The 22,183-nt window shown below is 49.9% G+C and overlaps 1 protein-coding gene across 1 annotated transcript in view; it reads left to right on the forward strand.

Annotated features, from left to right (window-relative positions):
* The window catches only part of LOC134410384 (cytochrome P450 3A9-like), a 44,092-nt gene that overhangs the window by 19,830 nt on the left and 2,079 nt on the right, over positions 1–22,183 (forward strand). Inside the window, exons 10-12 of the mRNA XM_063143639.1 lie at positions 1,777–1,937; positions 20,518–20,744; positions 21,764–21,926. Of these exons, the coding sequence (XP_062999709.1) occupies positions 1,777–1,937; positions 20,518–20,744; positions 21,764–21,926 (551 nt within the window). The remainder of the gene's footprint in view (positions 1–1,776; positions 1,938–20,517; positions 20,745–21,763; positions 21,927–22,183) is intronic.

Raw genomic sequence — 22,183 nt, forward strand, 5'->3', positions numbered from 1 at the left:
CAGAATCAAACAAGAGCTCAAAGTCAGTAGCACAGAGATTCAGTCCTAAGGCAAACAGGATACAAAGCAATAAGAGCTAATAAGATGTTGTTGTCAACACTAGCTAGGCAGACATTGAAGGCTTTTATCACCAGAGATTGCTGAGCCCCACCCAGGCTCAGCTGCAGTACATTCTGGCTGGAGCCCTGCTCACAAGGTGTAATTTTCTCCTGAGGAGTTCTTTTGTCATCTGAAGAGGACTCCTCCAGAGGGGGACTGCAACAGCCATGGCAATTACAGGGGCTCACTGAAGGTGTCTTCCTGAAACTCCCCATCCCCCACCTCCAAAATCCTAGAACCAGCACTGGCAGTCGGAATCACCCTGCCAAGAATAGACAGAATATTATTTGTCATGACTTAGCAATCAAGTTTTTAAGAATTTCTGATCCATAGTGATGGAACCCCTGCCCCTTCTGAATTGGCCTCAATCTGCCTTGACCTGGGTCCGTCCCACTCCAGATCTGGAGCAAGATTCGGATATCCAAATTACATTTGGATGGCTGTTGGCTCTCATAATGGGTCCAGGTAATGAGCAGAGGGCTCGTATAGGTGTCTGGATCAGTCCAAAGCACTTCAGACCCAATCCGGCCCAATTCAGCTCAGATTGGCAGACCCATTTCAATTCTGGACCAATTCAGTCCAAATCAGAGTAAAAGTAGTGCACAGCCCTAAAAATTAGGGCTCAGACCGGAGAAGCAGGAGCGGATCGGGGGCTTCGCCTCCCCTTAAGGCAGAGGCGAAGAGGATCTGGGGAGCCGCTGAGTGTTGCGGATCAGATCGAGGTGAAGGCGGATCCTTCGCCTTGATCCGGAGCTCCACAAAAAAGGTAAGTGGGGTTTACCTGGCCTTGCCGCCGCCGCCGCCGCCCGTGTGGCGATGGCGGCAGAGCCAGGTAAGGGAGTAAGGGGGTCTTACCTGTGTCCATCCGCGGTCCCGTGGGTGCTTCAACTGAGCCTGAGGCTGCCTAGTCTTCCTGTTTGAGTCCTCGGGCTCAGTTGAAGCAGCCGCAGGACCGCGGACAGACGCAGGTAAGGGAGAGGAGGGAGGGGGGTCTTACCTGTGTCCGTCACGGCCCATCCCAGCTTCACTAGAGCCCGCAGCTCAACCAGGAAGTGTAGGCTACAGTTCCTGGTTGAGCTGTGGACTCTAGTGAAGATGGGATGGGCCACGACAGACACAGGTAAGGGGGAGGAGGGAGGGGGGCCTTACCTGACGCCACTCCCCGCCACTGCGGAGCTCTGATTTGGAGCCGGAGCTCCACAGTGGAGCGGAGTGGCCCCCAGGCGGATCGAGGCGGGGCGGAGCGGGCCCGATCTGCAATTTGCGGATCGGGCGCGAAGAGGATCGGGAGGTCCGTGCACACCCCTACTAAAAATAAATAAATACATTGGTGTGTTCTGCAAATACCAATCAACAATGTGAAGAAAATCAGTCTGTTGCTTCAGGAAGTTATTTTTTCTAGAGATTAATGGAAAAGAAAAACAAGATGCACATGTGGTGTGTGTGTCTGTGTGTGTGCGTGTGTGCGGTCTGTTGTAATTGCACTACCCTAGGAGATTTGGCAGTTTCTTGGCAGTCAGTATATCTAACGCCTAAGATCAAGAGGCACGCCCAGATCATTACATTGCAGTATGAGCAATCCTTGCATACCATACATGGCACAAAGATGGGTAATGTTCCTCCCATACATACTGTAAAGTTTGAGCTTTCAACTTTCCCACCTTTCTTTGTTCACAGGCTTAACTGACACTGAAATCCTGGCTCAGTCCTTAATCTTTGTTTTTGCTGGGTACGAACCTACCAGCAACTCCCTCAGTTTCATGGCCTATGTTTTAGCTACACACCCAGATATTCAACAGAAGCTTCAAAACGAGATAGATTCTATTCTACCCAACAAAGTAAGAGCATGTTGGTTACACAGGGAGGGATGGTGGGTTTCCTAGCTTCATCCCACGTACCTGTTTCCTCAAATTATCCCCTATAGCGTTTAGCTGTCATTGTTGCTGCTGCTGCTGCTAGCTAAATCTAGGGTGACCATATGGGAAGGAGGACCGGGCTCCTGTATCTTTAACAGTTGCATAGAAAAGGGAATTTCAGCAGGTGTCCTTTGTATGCATGTTGCACCTGGTGAAATTTCCTCTTCATCGCAACAGTTAAAGCTGCAGGAGCTGTACTGCAGCTATACTGTGACCAGATTTAAAAGAGGGCAGGGCACCTGCAGCTTTAACTGTTTGATTAAGGGGAAATTTCACCAGGTGCTGCATGCCTACAAATGACACCTGCTGAAATCCCCTTTTCAATACAACTGTTAAAGATACAGGAGCCCTGCCCTCCTTTTCATAGGGTCACCCAAGCTAAATCACACCCCGGGTGGCAGCGATCCTAAGATCCTTTGCATACCAGGAAAAGGGTTTAAGGGCGGGGGAAATGTAAAACATCATGAAAAATCAATGGATGACCCAATGTGATTCAAATTTGGTATGCTTAAGGCTCTCCTTAATATCTATTCAATGAACAAAAAACCTACGGTTTATAAAACAACGTTAAGGCCCTACACTTTTCCACCAAGCACCAAAAAGCGGGGAAATTGGGAGTTAAGGCTCGCCAGCCTTAACGCCACATCCTCCCTAAGGAGGCAGAAAGTACCAGTGAAATTCTCATTCTGCCAAAGCAGATAAACCATGAGGACAGGATGGAGAATAGGATATGCAGAGGTGACTGTGGGGTTGTGGAAAACTGATGACGAACAACTTAGAGCCACCTACTTCTTTTTTTGTTTAGAGCAGCCCTTCCCCAACCTGGTGCCCTCCAAAGGTGTTGGACTGCAACGATCGATCATTGCAAGTCAGTATGTCCCATGGTCAGGAATGCTGGGACATCAGGATGGGGAACGTAGGGGGCGCCTCCAGGCAAGCCCCCCCCACCTCACCCCGCTTACCTGCTCTGTCGTCGTTGGGCCCGGCCTTGAACAGAACGCCCTGGTGCACCCAGAAGCAAGGCCACACTTGCAGCCTTGCTTCTGGGTGGACCCAGGGGCTCAATTCAAGCCTGGACCAGGTGACGACGGAGCAGGTAAGAACCCCCACACACACACCTGGCCCCTTACCTGGACCTGCTGCTACCGCTGCACAAAGTGCAGCAGCTCCAGCCAACCCCCCTTCTGCCTGGCCCCTTACCTGGAGCTGCCACTGCACAAACTGTTGCGGTGGCAGCTCCAGGCAAGCCCCCCCTGCACCCCACCACTTACCTTCTCCGTCATGGCCTGACCCATGCTTGAATCGAGCCCCTGAGTCCACCCAGAAGCAAGGCTGCAGGTGCGGACTTGCTTCCGGGTGGACCAGGGCACTCGATTCAAGCCGGGGCCCAGCGACAACGGAGCAGGTAAGTGGGGTGGGCTGGGGTGGGGGCTTGCCTGGAGCCGTTGCTGCAGTTTGCACAGCAGTGGCAGTGGGTCTAGGTAAGGGGCCAGGCAGGAGGGGGTTGCTTACCTGCTCCATCGTCCCCAGGCCCAGGCTTGAATTGAGGTTCTGGATGGACCAGGGTGCTCAGTTCAAGTCCAGGCCCAGTGACAATGGAACACATAAGTGGGTTGGGGCTTACCTGGCAGCAGAGCCAGGCAGGAGGGGGTGGGGTTTCTTACCTGCTCCGTCGTCACAGTCCAACACCTTTGGAGGGCACCAGGTTGGGGAAGGGCTGCTCTAAACAAAAAAAGAAGTAGGTGGCTCTAAGTTGTTCGTCATCAGTTTTCCACAACCCCACAGTCACCTCTGCATATCCTATTCTCCATCCTGTCCTCATGGTTTATCTGCTTTGGCAGAATGAGAATTTCACTGGTACTTTCTGCCTCCTTAGGGAGGATGTGGCGTTAAGGCTGGCGAGCCTTAACTCCCAATTTCCCCGCTTTTTGGTGCTTGGTGGAAAAGTGTAGGGCCTTAACGTTGTTTTATAAACCGTAGGTTTTTTGTTCATTGAATTTCATGGCTTTTTATAAAGGATAACAAGCCCTTCCCTCTTTTAAATGCGGTTACTCTAGTATAGTTCCTGCAGCTTTCACTATTGTGATGAAAAGGAGATTTCACCAGGTTCTCCATATATACAAATGACACCTGGTGAAATTCCCTTTTCATCAGAACAGTGCACGCTGCAAGAGCTATACTAGAGTAATCAGATACAAAAGAGGTCAGGGCTTCTGCAGCTTGCACTGTTGTGATGAAGAGGGGATTTCACCAGGTTCTCCATATATACAAATGACACCTGCTGAAATTCCCTTTTCTATGCAACTGTTAAAGATACAGGAGCCCTGTGCTCCTTTTCATATGGTCACGGGCAGGGGGCTGGTGACTCCGATGTCAGTGAATCCATGGGTACATAAATCCTACAATCCTATGCAAGGTTAGACATAAAATCCTACAATTCTATGCATATACCCACGGATTCATAGACCCACTGACGTCGGAGTCACCAGCCCCACCTTGTGACCATATGCAAAGGAGTACAGGGCTCCTGCCTCTTTTACAGTTGCATAGAAAAGGGAATTTCAGCAGGTGTCACTTGTATTCATACAGCACCTGGTGAAATTCCCTCTTCATCACATCAGTGAAATCTGCAGGAGCTGTACTAGAGTGACTCCATTTAAAAGAGAGCAAGGCTCCTGCAGCTTTCACTGTTGTGATGAAGAGGAAATTTCACCAGGTTCTCCATATATACAAATGATATCTGCTGAAATTTATATTTATAAATATAACTGTAAAAAAATTATATTTTTTACTTAATTAACATTAAAGAATGCACAACCATTGTGCATTCTTTAATGTTAATTAAGTAAAAAATATATTTTTCTCCTGCACCTTTAACTGTGGTGATGAAGAGGAAATTTCACCAGGTTCTCCATATATACAAATGATATCTGCTGAAATTTATATTTATAAATATAACTGTAAAAAAATTATATTTTTTACTTAATTAACATTAAAGAATGCACAACCATTGTGCATTCTTTAATGTTAATTAAGTAAAAAATATATTTTTCTCCTGCACCTTTAACTGGTGTGATGAAGAGGGAACTTCACCAGGTTCCCCTCTGCTGAAATTCCCTTTTCTATGCAACTGTTAAAGATACAGGAGCCCTGTACTCTTTTGCATATGGCCTCCCTAGCCACATGAAAAGGAAAACAGGGCTCCTGTATCTTTAACAGTTGCATAGAAAAGGGAATTTCAGCAGGTGTCATTTGTATATATGGAGAACCTGGTGAAATTCCCTCTTCGTCACAACAGTTAAAGCTGCAGGAACCCTGCCGTCTTCATCAGATACAAAAGAGGCAAGGCTCCTGCAGCTTTAACTGTTGTGATGAAGAGGGAACTTCACCAGGTTCCCCTCTGCTGAAATTCCCTTTTCTATGCAACTGTTAAAGATACAGGAGCCCTGTTTTCCTTTTCATGTGGCTAGGGAGGCCATATGCAAAAGAGTACAGGGCTCCTGTATCTTTAATAGTTGCATAGTTGCAACGGCAGGGTTCCTGCAGCTTTAACTGTTGTGACGAAGAGGGAATTTCACCAGGTTCTCCATATATACAAATGACACCTGCTGAAATTCCCTTTTCTATGCAACTATTAAAGATACAGGAGCCCTGTACTCTTTTGCATATGGCCTCCCTAGCCACATGAAAAGGAAAACAGGGCTCCTGCATTTTTAACAGTTGCCTAGAAAAGGGGATTTCAGGAGGTGTCATTTGTATATATGGAGAACCTGGTGAAATTCCCTCTTTGTCACAACAGTTAAAGCTGCAGGAACCCTGCCGTCTTCACCAGATACAAAAGAGGCAAGGCTCCTGCAGCTTTAACTGTTGTGACGAAGAGGGAATTTCACCAGGTTCTCCATATATACAAATGACACCTGCTGAAATTCCCTTTTCTATGCAACTATTAAAAATACAGGAGCCCTGTACTCTTTTGCATATGGCCTCCCTAGCCACATGGAAAGGAAAACAGGGCTCCTGCATTTTTAACAGTTGCCTAGAAAAGGGAATTTCAGCAGGTGTCATTTGTATATATGGAGAACCTGGTGAAATTCCCTCTTTGTCACAACAGTTAAAGCTGCAGGAACCCTGCCGTCTTCACCAGATACAAAAGAGGCAAGGCTCCTGCAGCTTTAACTGTTGTGATGAAGAGGGAACTTCAGCAGGTGCTACATGCATACAAATGACACCTGCTGAAATTCCCTTTTCTATGCAACTATTAAAGATACAGGAGCCCTGTACTCTTTTGCATATGGCCTCCCTAGCCACATGAAAAGGAAAACAGGGCTCCTGCATTTTTAACAGTTGCCTAGAAAAGGGGATTTCAGGAGGTGTCATTTGTATATATGGAGAACCTGGTGAAATTCCCTCTTTGTCACAACAGTTAAAGCTGCAGGAACCCTGCCGTCTTCACCAGATACAAAAGAGGCAAGGCTCCTGCAGCTTTAACTGTTGTGACGAAGAGGGAATTTCACCAGGTTCTCCATATATACAAATGACACCTGCTGAAATTCCCTTTTCTATGCAACTATTAAAGATACAGGAGCCCTGTACTCTTTTGCATATGGCCTCCCTAGCCACATGAAAAGGAAAACAGGGCTCCTGCATTTTTAACAGTTGCCTAGAAAAGGGGATTTCAGGAGGTGTCATTTGTATATATGGAGAACCTGGTGAAATTCCCTCTTTGTCACAACAGTTAAAGCTGCAGGAACCCTGCCGTCTTCACCAGATACAAAAGAGGCAAGGCTCCTGCAGCTTTAACTGTTGTGACGAAGAGGGAATTTCACCAGGTTCTCCATATATACAAATGACACCTGCTGAAATTCCCTTTTCTATGCAACTATTAAAAATACAGGAGCCCTGTACTCTTTTGCATATGGCCTCCCTAGCCACATGGAAAGGAAAACAGGGCTCCTGCATTTTTAACAGTTGCCTAGAAAAGGGAATTTCAGCAGGTGTCATTTGTATATATGGAGAACCTGGTGAAATTCCCTCTTTGTCACAACAGTTAAAGCTGCAGGAACCCTGCCGTCTTCACCAGATACAAAAGAGGCAAGGCTCCTGCAGCTTTAACTGTTGTGATGAAGAGGGAACTTCAGCAGGTGCTACATGCATACAAATGACACCTGCTGAAATTCCCTTTTCTATGCAACTATTAAAGATACAGGAGCCCTGTACTCTTTTGCATATGGCCTCCCTAGCCACATGAAAAGGAAAACAGGGCTCCTGCATTTTTAACAGTTGCCTAGAAAAGGGGATTTCAGGAGGTGTCATTTGTATATATGGAGAACCTGGTGAAATTCCCTCTTTGTCACAACAGTTAAAGCTGCAGGAACCCTGCCGTCTTCACCAGATACAAAAGAGGCAAGGCTCCTGCAGCTTTAACTGTTGTGACGAAGAGGGAATTTCACCAGGTTCTCCATATATACAAATGACACCTGCTGAAATTCCCTTTTCTATGCAACTATTAAAGATACAGGAGCCCTGTACTCTTTTGCATATGGCCTCCCTAGCCACATGAAAAGGAAAACAGGGCTCCTGCATTTTTAACAGTTGCCTAGAAAAGGGGATTTCAGGAGGTGTCATTTGTATATATGGAGAACCTGGTGAAATTCCCTCTTTGTCACAACAGTTAAAGCTGCAGGAACCCTGCCGTCTTCACCAGATACAAAAGAGGCAAGGCTCCTGCAGCTTTAACTGTTGTGACGAAGAGGGAATTTCACCAGGTTCTCCATATATACAAATGACACCTGCTGAAATTCCCTTTTCTATGCAACTATTAAAAATACAGGAGCCCTGTACTCTTTTGCATATGGCCTCCCTAGCCACATGGAAAGGAAAACAGGGCTCCTGCATTTTTAACAGTTGCCTAGAAAAGGGAATTTCAGCAGGTGTCATTTGTATATATGGAGAACCTGGTGAAATTCCCTCTTTGTCACAACAGTTAAAGCTGCAGGAACCCTGCCGTCTTCACCAGATACAAAAGAGGCAAGGCTCCTGCAGCTTTAACTGTTGTGATGAAGAGGGAACTTCAGCAGGTGCTACATGCATACAAATGACACCTGCTGAAATTCCCTTTTCTATGCAACTATTAAAGATACAGGAGCCCTGTACTCTTTTGCATATGGCCTCCCTAGCCACATGAAAAGGAAAACAGGGCTCCTGCATTTTTAACAGTTGCCTAGAAAAGGGGATTTCAGGAGGTGTCATTTGTATATATGGAGAACCTGGTGAAATTCCCTCTTTGTCACAACAGTTAAAGCTGCAGGAACCCTGCCGTCTTCACCAGATACAAAAGAGGCAAGGCTCCTGCAGCTTTAACTGTTGTGACGAAGAGGGAATTTCACCAGGTTCTCCATATATACAAATGACACCTGCTGAAATTCCCTTTTCTATGCAACTATTAAAAATACAGGAGCCCTGTACTCTTTTGCATATGGCCTCCCTAGCCACATGGAAAGGAAAACAGGGCTCCTGCATTTTTAACAGTTGCCTAGAAAAGGGAATTTCAGCAGGTGTCATTTGTATATATGGAGAACCTGGTGAAATTCCCTCTTTGTCACAACAGTTAAAGCTGCAGGAACCCTGCCGTCTTCACCAGATACAAAAGAGGCAAGGCTCCTGCAGCTTTAACTGTTGTGACGAAGAGGGAATTTCACCAGGTTCTCCATATATACAAATGACACCTGCTGAAATTCCCTTTTCTATGCAACTATTAAAAATACAGGAGCCCTGTACTCTTTTGCATATGGCCTCCCTAGCCACATGAAAAGGAAAACAGGGCTCCTGCATTTTTAACAGTTGCCTAGAAAAGGGAATTTCAGCAGGTGTCATTTGTATATATGGAGAACCTGGTGAAATTCCCTCTTTGTCACAACAGTTAAAGCTGCAGGAACCCTGCCGTCTTCACCAGATACAAAAGAGGCAAGGCTCCTGCAGCTTTAACTGTTGTGATGAAGAGGGAACTTCAGCAGGTGCTACATGCATACAAATGACACCTGCTGAAATTCCCTTTTCTATGCAACTATTAAAGATACAGGAGCCCTGTACTCTTTTGCATATGGCCTCCCTAGCCACATGAAAAGGAAAACAGGGCTCCTGCATTTTTAACAGTTGCCTAGAAAAGGGGATTTCAGGAGGTGTCATTTGTATATATGGAGAACCTGGTGAAATTCCCTCTTTGTCACAACAGTTAAAGCTGCAGGAACCCTGCCGTCTTCACCAGATACAAAAGAGGCAAGGCTCCTGCAGCTTTAACTGTTGTGACGAAGAGGGAATTTCACCAGGTTCTCCATATATACAAATGACACCTGCTGAAATTCCCTTTTCTATGCAACTATTAAAGATACAGGAGCCCTGTACTCTTTTGCATATGGCCTCCCTAGCCACATGAAAAGGAAAACAGGGCTCCTGCATTTTTAACAGTTGCCTAGAAAAGGGGATTTCAGGAGGTGTCATTTGTATATATGGAGAACCTGGTGAAATTCCCTCTTTGTCACAACAGTTAAAGCTGCAGGAACCCTGCCGTCTTCACCAGATACAAAAGAGGCAAGGCTCCTGCAGCTTTAACTGTTGTGACGAAGAGGGAATTTCACCAGGTTCTCCATATATACAAATGACACCTGCTGAAATTCCCTTTTCTATGCAACTATTAAAAATACAGGAGCCCTGTACTCTTTTGCATATGGCCTCCCTAGCCACATGGAAAGGAAAACAGGGCTCCTGCATTTTTAACAGTTGCCTAGAAAAGGGAATTTCAGCAGGTGTCATTTGTATATATGGAGAACCTGGTGAAATTCCCTCTTTGTCACAACAGTTAAAGCTGCAGGAACCCTGCCGTCTTCACCAGATACAAAAGAGGCAAGGCTCCTGCAGCTTTAACTGTTGTGATGAAGAGGGAACTTCAGCAGGTGCTACATGCATACAAATGACACCTGCTGAAATTCCCTTTTCTATGCAACTATTAAAGATACAGGAGCCCTGTACTCTTTTGCATATGGCCTCCCTAGCCACATGAAAAGGAAAACAGGGCTCCTGCATTTTTAACAGTTGCCTAGAAAAGGGGATTTCAGGAGGTGTCATTTGTATATATGGAGAACCTGGTGAAATTCCCTCTTTGTCACAACAGTTAAAGCTGCAGGAACCCTGCCGTCTTCACCAGATACAAAAGAGGCAAGGCTCCTGCAGCTTTAACTGTTGTGACGAAGAGGGAATTTCACCAGGTTCTCCATATATACAAATGACACCTGCTGAAATTCCCTTTTCTATGCAACTATTAAAGATACAGGAGCCCTGTACTCTTTTGCATATGGCCTCCCTAGCCACATGAAAAGGAAAACAGGGCTCCTGCATTTTTAACAGTTGCCTAGAAAAGGGGATTTCAGGAGGTGTCATTTGTATATATGGAGAACCTGGTGAAATTCCCTCTTTGTCACAACAGTTAAAGCTGCAGGAACCCTGCCGTCTTCACCAGATACAAAAGAGGCAAGGCTCCTGCAGCTTTAACTGTTGTGACGAAGAGGGAATTTCACCAGGTTCTCCATATATACAAATGACACCTGCTGAAATTCCCTTTTCTATGCAACTATTAAAAATACAGGAGCCCTGTACTCTTTTGCATATGGCCTCCCTAGCCACATGGAAAGGAAAACAGGGCTCCTGCATTTTTAACAGTTGCCTAGAAAAGGGAATTTCAGCAGGTGTCATTTGTATATATGGAGAACCTGGTGAAATTCCCTCTTTGTCACAACAGTTAAAGCTGCAGGAACCCTGCCGTCTTCACCAGATACAAAAGAGGCAAGGCTCCTGCAGCTTTAACTGTTGTGATGAAGAGGGAACTTCAGCAGGTGCTACATGCATACAAATGACACCTGCTGAAATTCCCTTTTCTATGCAACTATTAAAGATACAGGAGCCCTGTACTCTTTTGCATATGGCCTCCCTAGCCACATGAAAAGGAAAACAGGGCTCCTGCATTTTTAACAGTTGCCTAGAAAAGGGGATTTCAGGAGGTGTCATTTGTATATATGGAGAACCTGGTGAAATTCCCTCTTTGTCACAACAGTTAAAGCTGCAGGAACCCTGCCGTCTTCACCAGATACAAAAGAGGCAAGGCTCCTGCAGCTTTAACTGTTGTGACGAAGAGGGAATTTCACCAGGTTCTCCATATATACAAATGACACCTGCTGAAATTCCCTTTTCTATGCAACTATTAAAGATACAGGAGCCCTGTACTCTTTTGCATATGGCCTCCCTAGCCACATGAAAAGGAAAACAGGGCTCCTGCATTTTTAACAGTTGCCTAGAAAAGGGGATTTCAGGAGGTGTCATTTGTATATATGGAGAACCTGGTGAAATTCCCTCTTTGTCACAACAGTTAAAGCTGCAGGAACCCTGCCGTCTTCACCAGATACAAAAGAGGCAAGGCTCCTGCAGCTTTAACTGTTGTGACGAAGAGGGAATTTCACCAGGTTCTCCATATATACAAATGACACCTGCTGAAATTCCCTTTTCTATGCAACTATTAAAAATACAGGAGCCCTGTACTCTTTTGCATATGGCCTCCCTAGCCACATGGAAAGGAAAACAGGGCTCCTGCATTTTTAACAGTTGCCTAGAAAAGGGAATTTCAGCAGGTGTCATTTGTATATATGGAGAACCTGGTGAAATTCCCTCTTTGTCACAACAGTTAAAGCTGCAGGAACCCTGCCGTCTTCACCAGATACAAAAGAGGCAAGGCTCCTGCAGCTTTAACTGTTGTGATGAAGAGGGAACTTCAGCAGGTGCTACATGCATACAAATGACACCTGCTGAAATTCCCTTTTCTATGCAACTATTAAAGATACAGGAGCCCTGTACTCTTTTGCATATGGCCTCCCTAGCCACATGAAAAGGAAAACAGGGCTCCTGCATTTTTAACAGTTGCCTAGAAAAGGGGATTTCAGGAGGTGTCATTTGTATATATGGAGAACCTGGTGAAATTCCCTCTTTGTCACAACAGTTAAAGCTGCAGGAACCCTGCCGTCTTCACCAGATACAAAAGAGGCAAGGCTCCTGCAGCTTTAACTGTTGTGACGAAGAGGGAATTTCACCAGGTTCTCCATATATACAAATGACACCTGCTGAAATTCCCTTTTCTATGCAACTATTAAAGATACAGGAGCCCTGTACTCTTTTGCATATGGCCTCCCTAGCCACATGAAAAGGAAAACAGGGCTCCTGCATTTTTAACAGTTGCCTAGAAAAGGGGATTTCAGGAGGTGTCATTTGTATATATGGAGAACCTGGTGAAATTCCCTCTTTGTCACAACAGTTAAAGCTGCAGGAACCCTGCCGTCTTCACCAGATACAAAAGAGGCAAGGCTCCTGCAGCTTTAACTGTTGTGACGAAGAGGGAATTTCACCAGGTTCTCCATATATACAAATGACACCTGCTGAAATTCCCTTTTCTATGCAACTATTAAAAATACAGGAGCCCTGTACTCTTTTGCATATGGCCTCCCTAGCCACATGGAAAGGAAAACAGGGCTCCTGCATTTTTAACAGTTGCCTAGAAAAGGGAATTTCAGCAGGTGTCATTTGTATATATGGAGAACCTGGTGAAATTCCCTCTTTGTCACAACAGTTAAAGCTGCAGGAACCCTGCCGTCTTCACCAGATACAAAAGAGGCAAGGCTCCTGCAGCTTTAACTGTTGTGATGAAGAGGGAACTTCAGCAGGTGCTACATGCATACAAATGACACCTGCTGAAATTCCCTTTTCTATGCAACTATTAAAGATACAGGAGCCCTGTACTCTTTTGCATATGGCCTCCCTAGCCACATGAAAAGGAAAACAGGGCTCCTGCATTTTTAACAGTTGCCTAGAAAAGGGGATTTCAGGAGGTGTCATTTGTATATATGGAGAACCTGGTGAAATTCCCTCTTTGTCACAACAGTTAAAGCTGCAGGAACCCTGCCGTCTTCACCAGATACAAAAGAGGCAAGGCTCCTGCAGCTTTAACTGTTGTGACGAAGAGGGAATTTCACCAGGTTCTCCATATATACAAATGACACCTGCTGAAATTCCCTTTTCTATGCAACTATTAAAAATACAGGAGCCCTGTACTCTTTTGCATATGGCCTCCCTAGCCACATGGAAAGGAAAACAGGGCTCCTGCATTTTTAACAGTTGCCTAGAAAAGGGAATTTCAGCAGGTGTCATTTGTATATATGGAGAACCTGGTGAAATTCCCTCTTTGTCACAACAGTTAAAGCTGCAGGAACCCTGCCGTCTTCACCAGATACAAAAGAGGCAAGGCTCCTGCAGCTTTAACTGTTGTGACGAAGAGGGAATTTCACCAGGTTCTCCATATATACAAATGACACCTGCTGAAATTCCCTTTTCTATGCAACTATTAAAAATACAGGAGCCCTGTACTCTTTTGCATATGGCCTCCCTAGCCACATGGAAAGGAAAACAGGGCTCCTGCATTTTTAACAGTTGCCTAGAAAAGGGAATTTCAGCAGGTGTCATTTGTATATATGGAGAACCTGGTGAAATTCCCTCTTTGTCACAACAGTTAAAGCTGCAGGAACCCTGCCGTCTTCACCAGATACAAAAGAGGCAAGGCTCCTGCAGCTTTAACTGTTGTGATGAAGAGGGAACTTCAGCAGGTGCTACATGCATACAAATGACACCTGCTGAAATTCCCTTTTCTATGCAACTATTAAAGATACAGGAGCCCTGTACTCTTTTGCATATGGCCTCCCTAGCCACATGAAAAGGAAAACAGGGCTCCTGCATTTTTAACAGTTGCCTAGAAAAGGGGATTTCAGGAGGTGTCATTTGTATATATGGAGAACCTGGTGAAATTCCCTCTTTGTCACAACAGTTAAAGCTGCAGGAACCCTGCCGTCTTCACCAGATACAAAAGAGGCAAGGCTCCTGCAGCTTTAACTGTTGTGACGAAGAGGGAATTTCACCAGGTTCTCCATATATACAAATGACACCTGCTGAAATTCCCTTTTCTATGCAACTATTAAAGATACAGGAGCCCTGTACTCTTTTGCATATGGCCTCCCTAGCCACATGAAAAGGAAAACAGGGCTCCTGCATTTTTAACAGTTGCCTAGAAAAGGGGATTTCAGGAGGTGTCATTTGTATATATGGAGAACCTGGTGAAATTCCCTCTTTGTCACAACAGTTAAAGCTGCAGGAACCCTGCCGTCTTCACCAGATACAAAAGAGGCAAGGCTCCTGCAGCTTTAACTGTTGTGACGAAGAGGGAATTTCACCAGGTTCTCCATATATACAAATGACACCTGCTGAAATTCCCTTTTCTATGCAACTATTAAAAATACAGGAGCCCTGTACTCTTTTGCATATGGCCTCCCTAGCCACATGGAAAGGAAAACAGGGCTCCTGCATTTTTAACAGTTGCCTAGAAAAGGGAATTTCAGCAGGTGTCATTTGTATATATGGAGAACCTGGTGAAATTCCCTCTTTGTCACAACAGTTAAAGCTGCAGGAACCCTGCCGTCTTCACCAGATACAAAAGAGGCAAGGCTCCTGCAGCTTTAACTGTTGTGATGAAGAGGGAACTTCAGCAGGTGCTACATGCATACAAATGACACCTGCTGAAATTCCCTTTTCTATGCAACTATTAAAGATACAGGAGCCCTGTACTCTTTTGCATATGGCCTCCCTAGCCACATGAAAAGGAAAACAGGGCTCCTGCATTTTTAACAGTTGCCTAGAAAAGGGGATTTCAGGAGGTGTCATTTGTATATATGGAGAACCTGGTGAAATTCCCTCTTTGTCACAACAGTTAAAGCTGCAGGAACCCTGCCGTCTTCACCAGATACAAAAGAGGCAAGGCTCCTGCAGCTTTAACTGTTGTGATGAAGAGGGAACTTCAGCAGGTGCTACATGCATACAAATGACACCTGCTGAAATTCCCTTTTCTATGCAACCATTAAAGATACAGGGAACCCCCCCACCCTGGGGGGGCCACCCTGGCCCCACCGCCGGCGCCGCAGGATCTACAGCAGCGGTGGCGGGGCCAGGAAGCGAAGCTACCCCACCCCACCCGCGCCGCACACCAGCACTCACCATCTTCCTCCTTCCAGGTCTGTCGGGAAATGGAATTCCCTGCCGTAAACAGAGGTGACGCAATAGGCCTTTGCGACACTTCTGTTTACGTCAGAGAACTCCATTTCCCGACAGACCTAGAAGGAGGAAGAAGGTGAGTCCCTCCTCTCTCCCCCCCCACGGCTAGGGCCCCCTCCATTCCCCTCCCCATCGCACCGGCGTGGCCTACTCTCGCCCCGCCGCCACCGCCCCCGCTGGATCTAAGGCGCAGGCAGTGGTGGCGGGGCTTGAGAAGGCCCCAAACCCCTCCTGCGCAGGGCGGCCCGGCCTACCCTCATCTGCCGCCGCCCCCCCCCCACACCCCCCCCCCACTGAGGGTAGGCCGGGCCGCCATGCGCCCGAGGGGTTTGGGGCCTTCTCTGACCCAGCCGCCGCCGCCGCGGAGGCAGTGGCGGCGGGGCTTGAGAAGGCCCCAAACCCCTCCGGCGCAATGCGGCCCGGCCTACCCTCATCTACAGCCGCCGCCGCTGCCCCCCCCCACACCCCCCCCACTGAGGGTAGGCCGGGCCGCCATGCGCCGGAGGGGTTTGGGGCCTTCTCTGACCCAGCCGCCGCCGCCGCGGAGGCAGTGGCGGCGGGGCTTGAGAAGGCCCCAAACCCCTCCGGCGCATGGCGGCCCGGCCTACCCTCATCTACAGCCGCCGCCGCCGCCGCCCCCCCCCCACTGAGGGTAGGCCGGGCCGCCATGCGCCGGAGCGGTTTGGGGCCTTCTCTGACCCAGCCGCCGCCGCCGCGGAGGCAGTGGCGGCGGGGCTTGAGAAGGCCCCAAACCCCTCCGGCGCATGGCGGCCCGGCCTACCCTCATCTACAGCCGCCGCCGCCGCCGCCCCCCCCCCACTGAGGGTAGGCCGGGCCGCCATGCGCCGGAGCGGTTTGGGGCCTTCTCTGACCCAGCCGCCGCCGCCGCGGAGGCAGTGGCGGCGGGGCTTGAGAAGGCCCCAAACCCCTCCGGCGCAATGCGGCCCGGCCTACCCTCATCTACAGCCGCCGCCGCCGCCCCCCCCCCACTGAGGGTAGGCCGGGCCGCCATGCGCCGGAGCGGTTTGGGGCCTTCTCTGACCCAGCCGCCGCCGCCGCGGAGGCAGTGGCGGCGGGGCTAGAGAAGGCCCCAAACCCCTCCGGCGCAGGGCGGCCCGGCCTACCCTCATCTACAGCCGCCGCCGCTGCCCCCCCCCCCACTGAGGGTAGGCCGGGCCGCCATGCGCCGGAGGGGTTTGGGGCCTTCTCTGACCCAGCCGCCGCCGCCGCGGAGGCAGTGGCGGCGGGGCTTGAGAAGGCCCCAAACCCCTCCGGCGCATGGCGGCCCGGCCTACCCTCATCTACAGCCGCCGCCGCCGCCCCCCCCCCACTGAGGGTAGGCCGGGCCGCCATGCGCCGGAGCGGTTTGGGGCCTTCTCTGACCCAGCCGCCGCCGCCGCGGAGGCAGTGGCGGCGGGGCTAGAGAAGGCCCCAAACCCCTCCGGCGCAGGGCGGCCCGGCCTACCCTCATCTACAGCCGCCGCCGCTGCCCCCCCCCCACTGAGGGTAGGCCGGGCCGCCATGCGCCGGAGGGGTTTGGGGCCTTCTCTGACCCAGCCGCCGCCGCCGCGGAGGCAGTGGCGGCGGGGCTTGAGAAGGCCCCAAACCCCTCCGGCGCATGGCGGCCCGGCCTACCCTCATCTACAGCCGCCGCCGCCGCCGCCCCCCCCCCCACTGAGGGTAGGCCGGGCCGCCATGCGCCGGAGCGGTTTGGGGCCTTCTCTGACCCAGCCGCCGCCGCCGCGGAGGCAGTGGCGGCGGGGCTTGAGAAGGCCCCAAACCCCTCCGGCGCATGGCGGCCCGGCCTACCCTCATCTACAGCCGCCGCCGCCGCCGCCCCCCCCCCACTGAGGGTAGGCCGGGCCGCCATGCGCCGGAGCGGTTTGGGGCCTTCTCTGACCCAGCCGCCGCCGCCGCGGAGGCAGTGGCGGCGGGGCTAGAGAAGGCCCCAAACCCCTCCGGCGCAGGGCGGCCCGGCCTACCCTCATCTGCCGCCGCCGCCACCGCCGCCGCCGCCCCCCCCACCCCCCACCCCCCCACCCCCGCCGCCGCCCCCCCCCGCCCCCCACCCCCACGCCGCGCTGGGAGAGAGGAGGGGCCGCCGCCGCCCCCCCCCCCACGCGCGCACGCCGGAGGAGAGCAGGGACTTACCTTGCTTTCTTCCTCGTGGCTGGGTCTGGCCGGAAATGTACTTCCCTGCCGGAAAAGGAAGTGACGTCACTTCCGGCAGGGAAGTACATTTCCGGCCAGACCAGCCACGAGGAAGAAAGCAAGGTAAGTCCCTGCTCTCCTCCGGCGTGCGCGCGTGGGGGGGGGGGCGGCGGCGGCGGCTACCCTGGCCGGGAAGCGCCGCTGGTGAGTGTGTGTGTGTCTGTGTGTGATTGATTGATTGCCTAGCCTCCGGCCGCTGCCGCAGTTGGCAGCAGCGGAGACCAGGTAATCAATCACACACTCACGCACACACACACACACACACCAGCGGCGCGGTCCTTCTCTGCCCTCGCCGCTGCCGCAGTTCGAGCGGCGGCGAGCCTAGAGAAGGTCCCCCTGCACCCCCAACCCACCGACGCGGGCCCCCCTCTCCTCCCCCCCTCCGCCCAAGTCGGCTGCAGACCCGGGCCTGCAGCCGACGGACAAGGTGAAACCGGGGGGTGGGGGGCGACTTCCCCCCCCCCGATTTCCCCCCTCCCGCTACGCCTGGGCCCGCTGCTGCACGAATGCAGCAGCGGCTCCAGGCAAGCTCCCCTCACCCCACTTACCTGACCGGTCGGGGATGAGCGCCGGCCGCGCTCTCCCTGCTCTCCGTCTCTCTCTGGGGATTCTGAAGCTCACGCGCATGCGTGAGCTTATCAGATTCCCCATTGAGAAACATGGGATTTTAAAAAATTAATTAAAAATTGATGGAACGGTCTTTTAAAAAAAGAAAGGCCATTCCATCAATCGGATGGATAGGGGAATTTAATCCTCGTTATAGATTGCTCCGGGAGGCTTCCCCTTTTGCGCTACAGCTGCGCAAAAAAAAAGTCGCCACCCCCCGAGCAAAACAAAGCAGATTGTGACGGACAGAGTTTCTCTCCCTTTTTCTCCTTTAAACTCCCACCCAGACCTCAATATTTCAGGAATCTCCCTGAAACGCGCAGGGAATGTAAAGCCAGCATTTCTTTCTGGCAGTACCCGCGTTTCAGAAAGATTCCTGAAATATTTTTCATTTTAGGACCCTAAATTCCCCTTCCCCCCCCGCTAAAAAATTATAATGGTAGAATGCTCAGATTACTGACGGGCCTTAACATACAGCAGCCACGACTGTGGCTGCTGTAATTACTGTGACAGTTTTGATGTTTTTAGCTTTAAAACTTACGCAGATGTAAGCATTTATTTAATTTGTAGTTTAAACATATCAAATCCTGCTCCTGTTCCCCCAGTGGCCGCTCGGAAAACAACAATTGATTCGCTCCAAAAGTAGTAGCAAAATAGGTCGGGTCTTTTGGCTTTGAAGCACAATTAAAGCAGGATACATGGGAGTAGAATCATAGAATAGCAGAGTTGGAAGGGTCCTAAAAGGCCATCGAGTCCAACCCCCTGCTCAATGAAGTAATCCACCCTAAAGCATCCCTGACAGGTGGTTGTCCAGCTGCCTCTTGAAGGCCTCTAGTGTGGGAGAGCCCACCACCTCCCTAGGTAACTGGTTCCATTGTCGTACTGCTCTAAGAGTGAGGAAGTTTTTCCTGTTGTCCAGCTGGAATCTGGCTTCCTTTAACTTGAGCCCGTTATTCCGTGTCCTGCACTCTGGGAGGATTGAGAAGAGATCCTGGCCCTCCTCTGTGTGACAGCCTTTTAAGTATTTGAAGAGTCAAAGCAGATTATAAACTGGAGAACTTCAGAGTACTTTGCACGCAATTCGCAGTGATTGCACAGTATAACCCTGGTGTGATGCAGCAGTCCGTCAGGCAGGAGTGCAGAACCTCTTTCAGCCCGAGGGCCAAAGAGGGGGTGTGGCCAAAGGCAACGTGGTGGAGCAGAAGAACCAACCAAACAGAAGCAAAAACACCCGTCTATTTTAGCTTGAAGCTCTTACCGCCGTTTACTCAACTTTTTAGAATGGGGGAAAAAACCATACCGAAGCAGGAGGCAACCAGACCATTGGTCGTTGGGGAAATGGGATGGGTCTGGGGGAAGGGGATGTGGCCATCTGAACACCCCCAGAGGAACAGAGGTTCTGCACCCCAATTGTAGGACTTGCTATCACTTGTAATTCCCCTAAAAATGACCTTCACCTTCCTTGGACAGTTCGAAAATAATAATCTCTACAATCCACAGGTAGCCTCCAGCCACTTTGAAGAGTGCTAGTGATATTCTTACAGGCCCTCGGTTGACCCAAGGTTCTAGAATGTCTGGGGGCTGGTTCCAGTTGTAGGACATGAGCCTTTGTCACCTCTGATGTTACGGTCACTCCAGCCCTCGTAGAGCACTTGGGGCCTTGTGTTGACCTTGACTTTTGATGTTAAGAGTATTCCATATAAGTTGAGAGAGAGAGGCTTGGGGACATGCCCATTAGTCTCACCAACGCAGGGGGGCGGCCACACCACTCGCCCTCCCCACGTGCTGTCAGCTTGAGAAGGCCGCCTACATTCATATCATCAACATATCTGTGCAGAACTGGCATCAAGAGTAGGCATGGTTGGGCCCCTGCCAATGGACTTGCTCCACCTCTTCATTCTTGCAAGCTGCTTGTTGACCTGGGGAGGATCTACACAGAGTCCTGAAGGCGCTTGCGTGGGCCTCCAGTGCACCTTGAAACTCCTTGTGTAGATCCTTGCCTACCTGGCCAGAAGAGGCGGCGGCGGCGGCGGCGGCTTCTTCCGCCGAGCTCTCCGACCCGGGTGGCTCTTTCGCCGGCAGCAGGAGGCCGGCGGGGAGGTGGGCGGTGGCGGCAAGGACGCTCTAGGCACCAAAGTGTGTCACTCACTCAGAGCCGTTCCTCCTCACGAGGGGCGATGTGGGGCCGCCTCCTCCTCCTCCTCCTCCTCCTCTTCTGGCCAGGTAGGCAAGGATCTACACAAGGAGTTTCGAGGCACACTGGAGGTGCACGCAAGCGCCTTCAGTACGCTGTGTAGATCCCCTCCTGGACCCATTTGGGGGATAAGGTTCAGCACGCTGGATAGCTCCTTTAGGCTTCTGGCTATTGAAACTAAAACCCAAAATGGAATCTCTGTCCCCCCGCCCCAAATTTGGAGCCAACAGCCCCCTCCCCTCCAGAAAACCTTATTTTGATGCTGCCAGGTACAGTGATCTTCTACCTTTGATTATCCTGAAGGCTCCTCTCACGTATGACGCCATCAGGCAGCTGGAGTACCTCGACATGGTGCTGAGCGAAACGCAGAGACTGTATCCCCTTGGAGGGCGGATCGAAAGGGTGTGCAAGAAAGACGTAGAAATCAACGGGGTGACCATCCCAAAAGGAATGGTGGTGATTATTCCGCCCTACGTTCTACATCGGAACCCAGAATACTGGCCGCAACCTGAGGTGTTCAGACCTGAGAGGTAAACAAACATAGTAGAAACCTTCATGCTTTGTGTTGGCAGCAGACAACAGGAAATAGACTGACGACTTCATCACATTCACCTACGGACCCTGTTCAGATGACACGCTAAGCCATGGTGGAGAAGCATTTTGAGCTAAACGTTATGGCTTAGCGTGTCATGTGAACCATTTCTAACCATGGTGGCAACATAATCACGGTTTCAACAAACGCACTAACCCTTTGCTGCAAAAGGGTTAGCAGCCAGACCATGGATGAGCTTGTGGTCTGAACAGGCCCAAGGATGTACATCATGCAATTCTTGATTGTTTGGGTGACTTGACACTTGTCTAAAAGTGGTGTGTGTAAACACTTTAGACTTAGAATCATAGAATCATTGAATAGTAGAGTTGGAAGGGGCCTACAAGGCCATCGAGTCCAACCCCCTGCTCAGTGCAGGAATCTACCTTAAAGCATCCCTGACAGATGGTTGTCCAGCTGCCTCTTGAAGGGCTCTATCGTGGGAGAGCCCACAACCTCCCTAGGTAACCAGTTCCATTGTCGTACTGCTCTAACAGTGAGGAAGTTTTTCCTGATGTCCAGCCAAGACTTGTCTAAAAGTGGTGTGTATAAACACTTTTAACCTTTGTTATCTTTATATTGCGTAGTGGAGAATGTTCTCCAAATCAATCATAAGAGTCCCCCAAAACTGACCATCTCATGTATTATTTTTACCACATAATATGGTTCCCTTTATAGCGCTGTTTAGCATACAGTATTCACAGTTTGGATAATAATTTGAGAAATACATGCTGGAATACATACCCAGAGTTAAATCCAATGTTACACGAGTGGACTTCTGCTCATGCAACAGGAATTCCTTGCTTTCCTACCCTCACAGCCCCCCCTAACATACACCTGTTTGCTCCGATGTGTAGGGGTGGAGAAGGGAAGCCATCAGTGTCCATTCCACTGGAAATAAAATGGTTCTGGTGTCTTCCATCTCACTGCCATTTCTCTTATCCTCATGAATGCCGCCAGGTTCAGCAAAGACAACAGGGAAACCATGGACCCGTACACCTACTTGCCCTTCGGAGCCGGTCCCCGGAACTGCATCGGCATGAGATTTGCTCTCGTAGCTATAAAAGTTGCGATGGCAACCCTTTTGCAGCACTTCTCATTTAGAGTCTGCAAAGAAACTCAGGTGAGGAGGTTGGATATACGGGGGTGCAGGCATGGGAGGAGGGAGGAGGTGCAGGGAGCATGGGGTGGGTGGGGGTAAAGGCTCTGCTGACTTCTGAGAAGGGGGCACCCATCACCTTATATGACCTGCGGCAATTTTAAGGAAATCCAGGAAAAGAAATGAGCTGGGGACAATTTTCACGTCGGGCAATTCCAGGTAATTCAGGATGAACCTCACAAATGGTTTTTTTAAAACAGTGCATGATTTTTGCCTTTCTA

This window comes from Elgaria multicarinata, chromosome 17 (assembly GCF_023053635.1).
Source record: "Elgaria multicarinata webbii isolate HBS135686 ecotype San Diego chromosome 17, rElgMul1.1.pri, whole genome shotgun sequence".
NCBI classification, from domain to species: domain Eukaryota; kingdom Metazoa; phylum Chordata; class Lepidosauria; order Squamata; family Anguidae; genus Elgaria; species Elgaria multicarinata.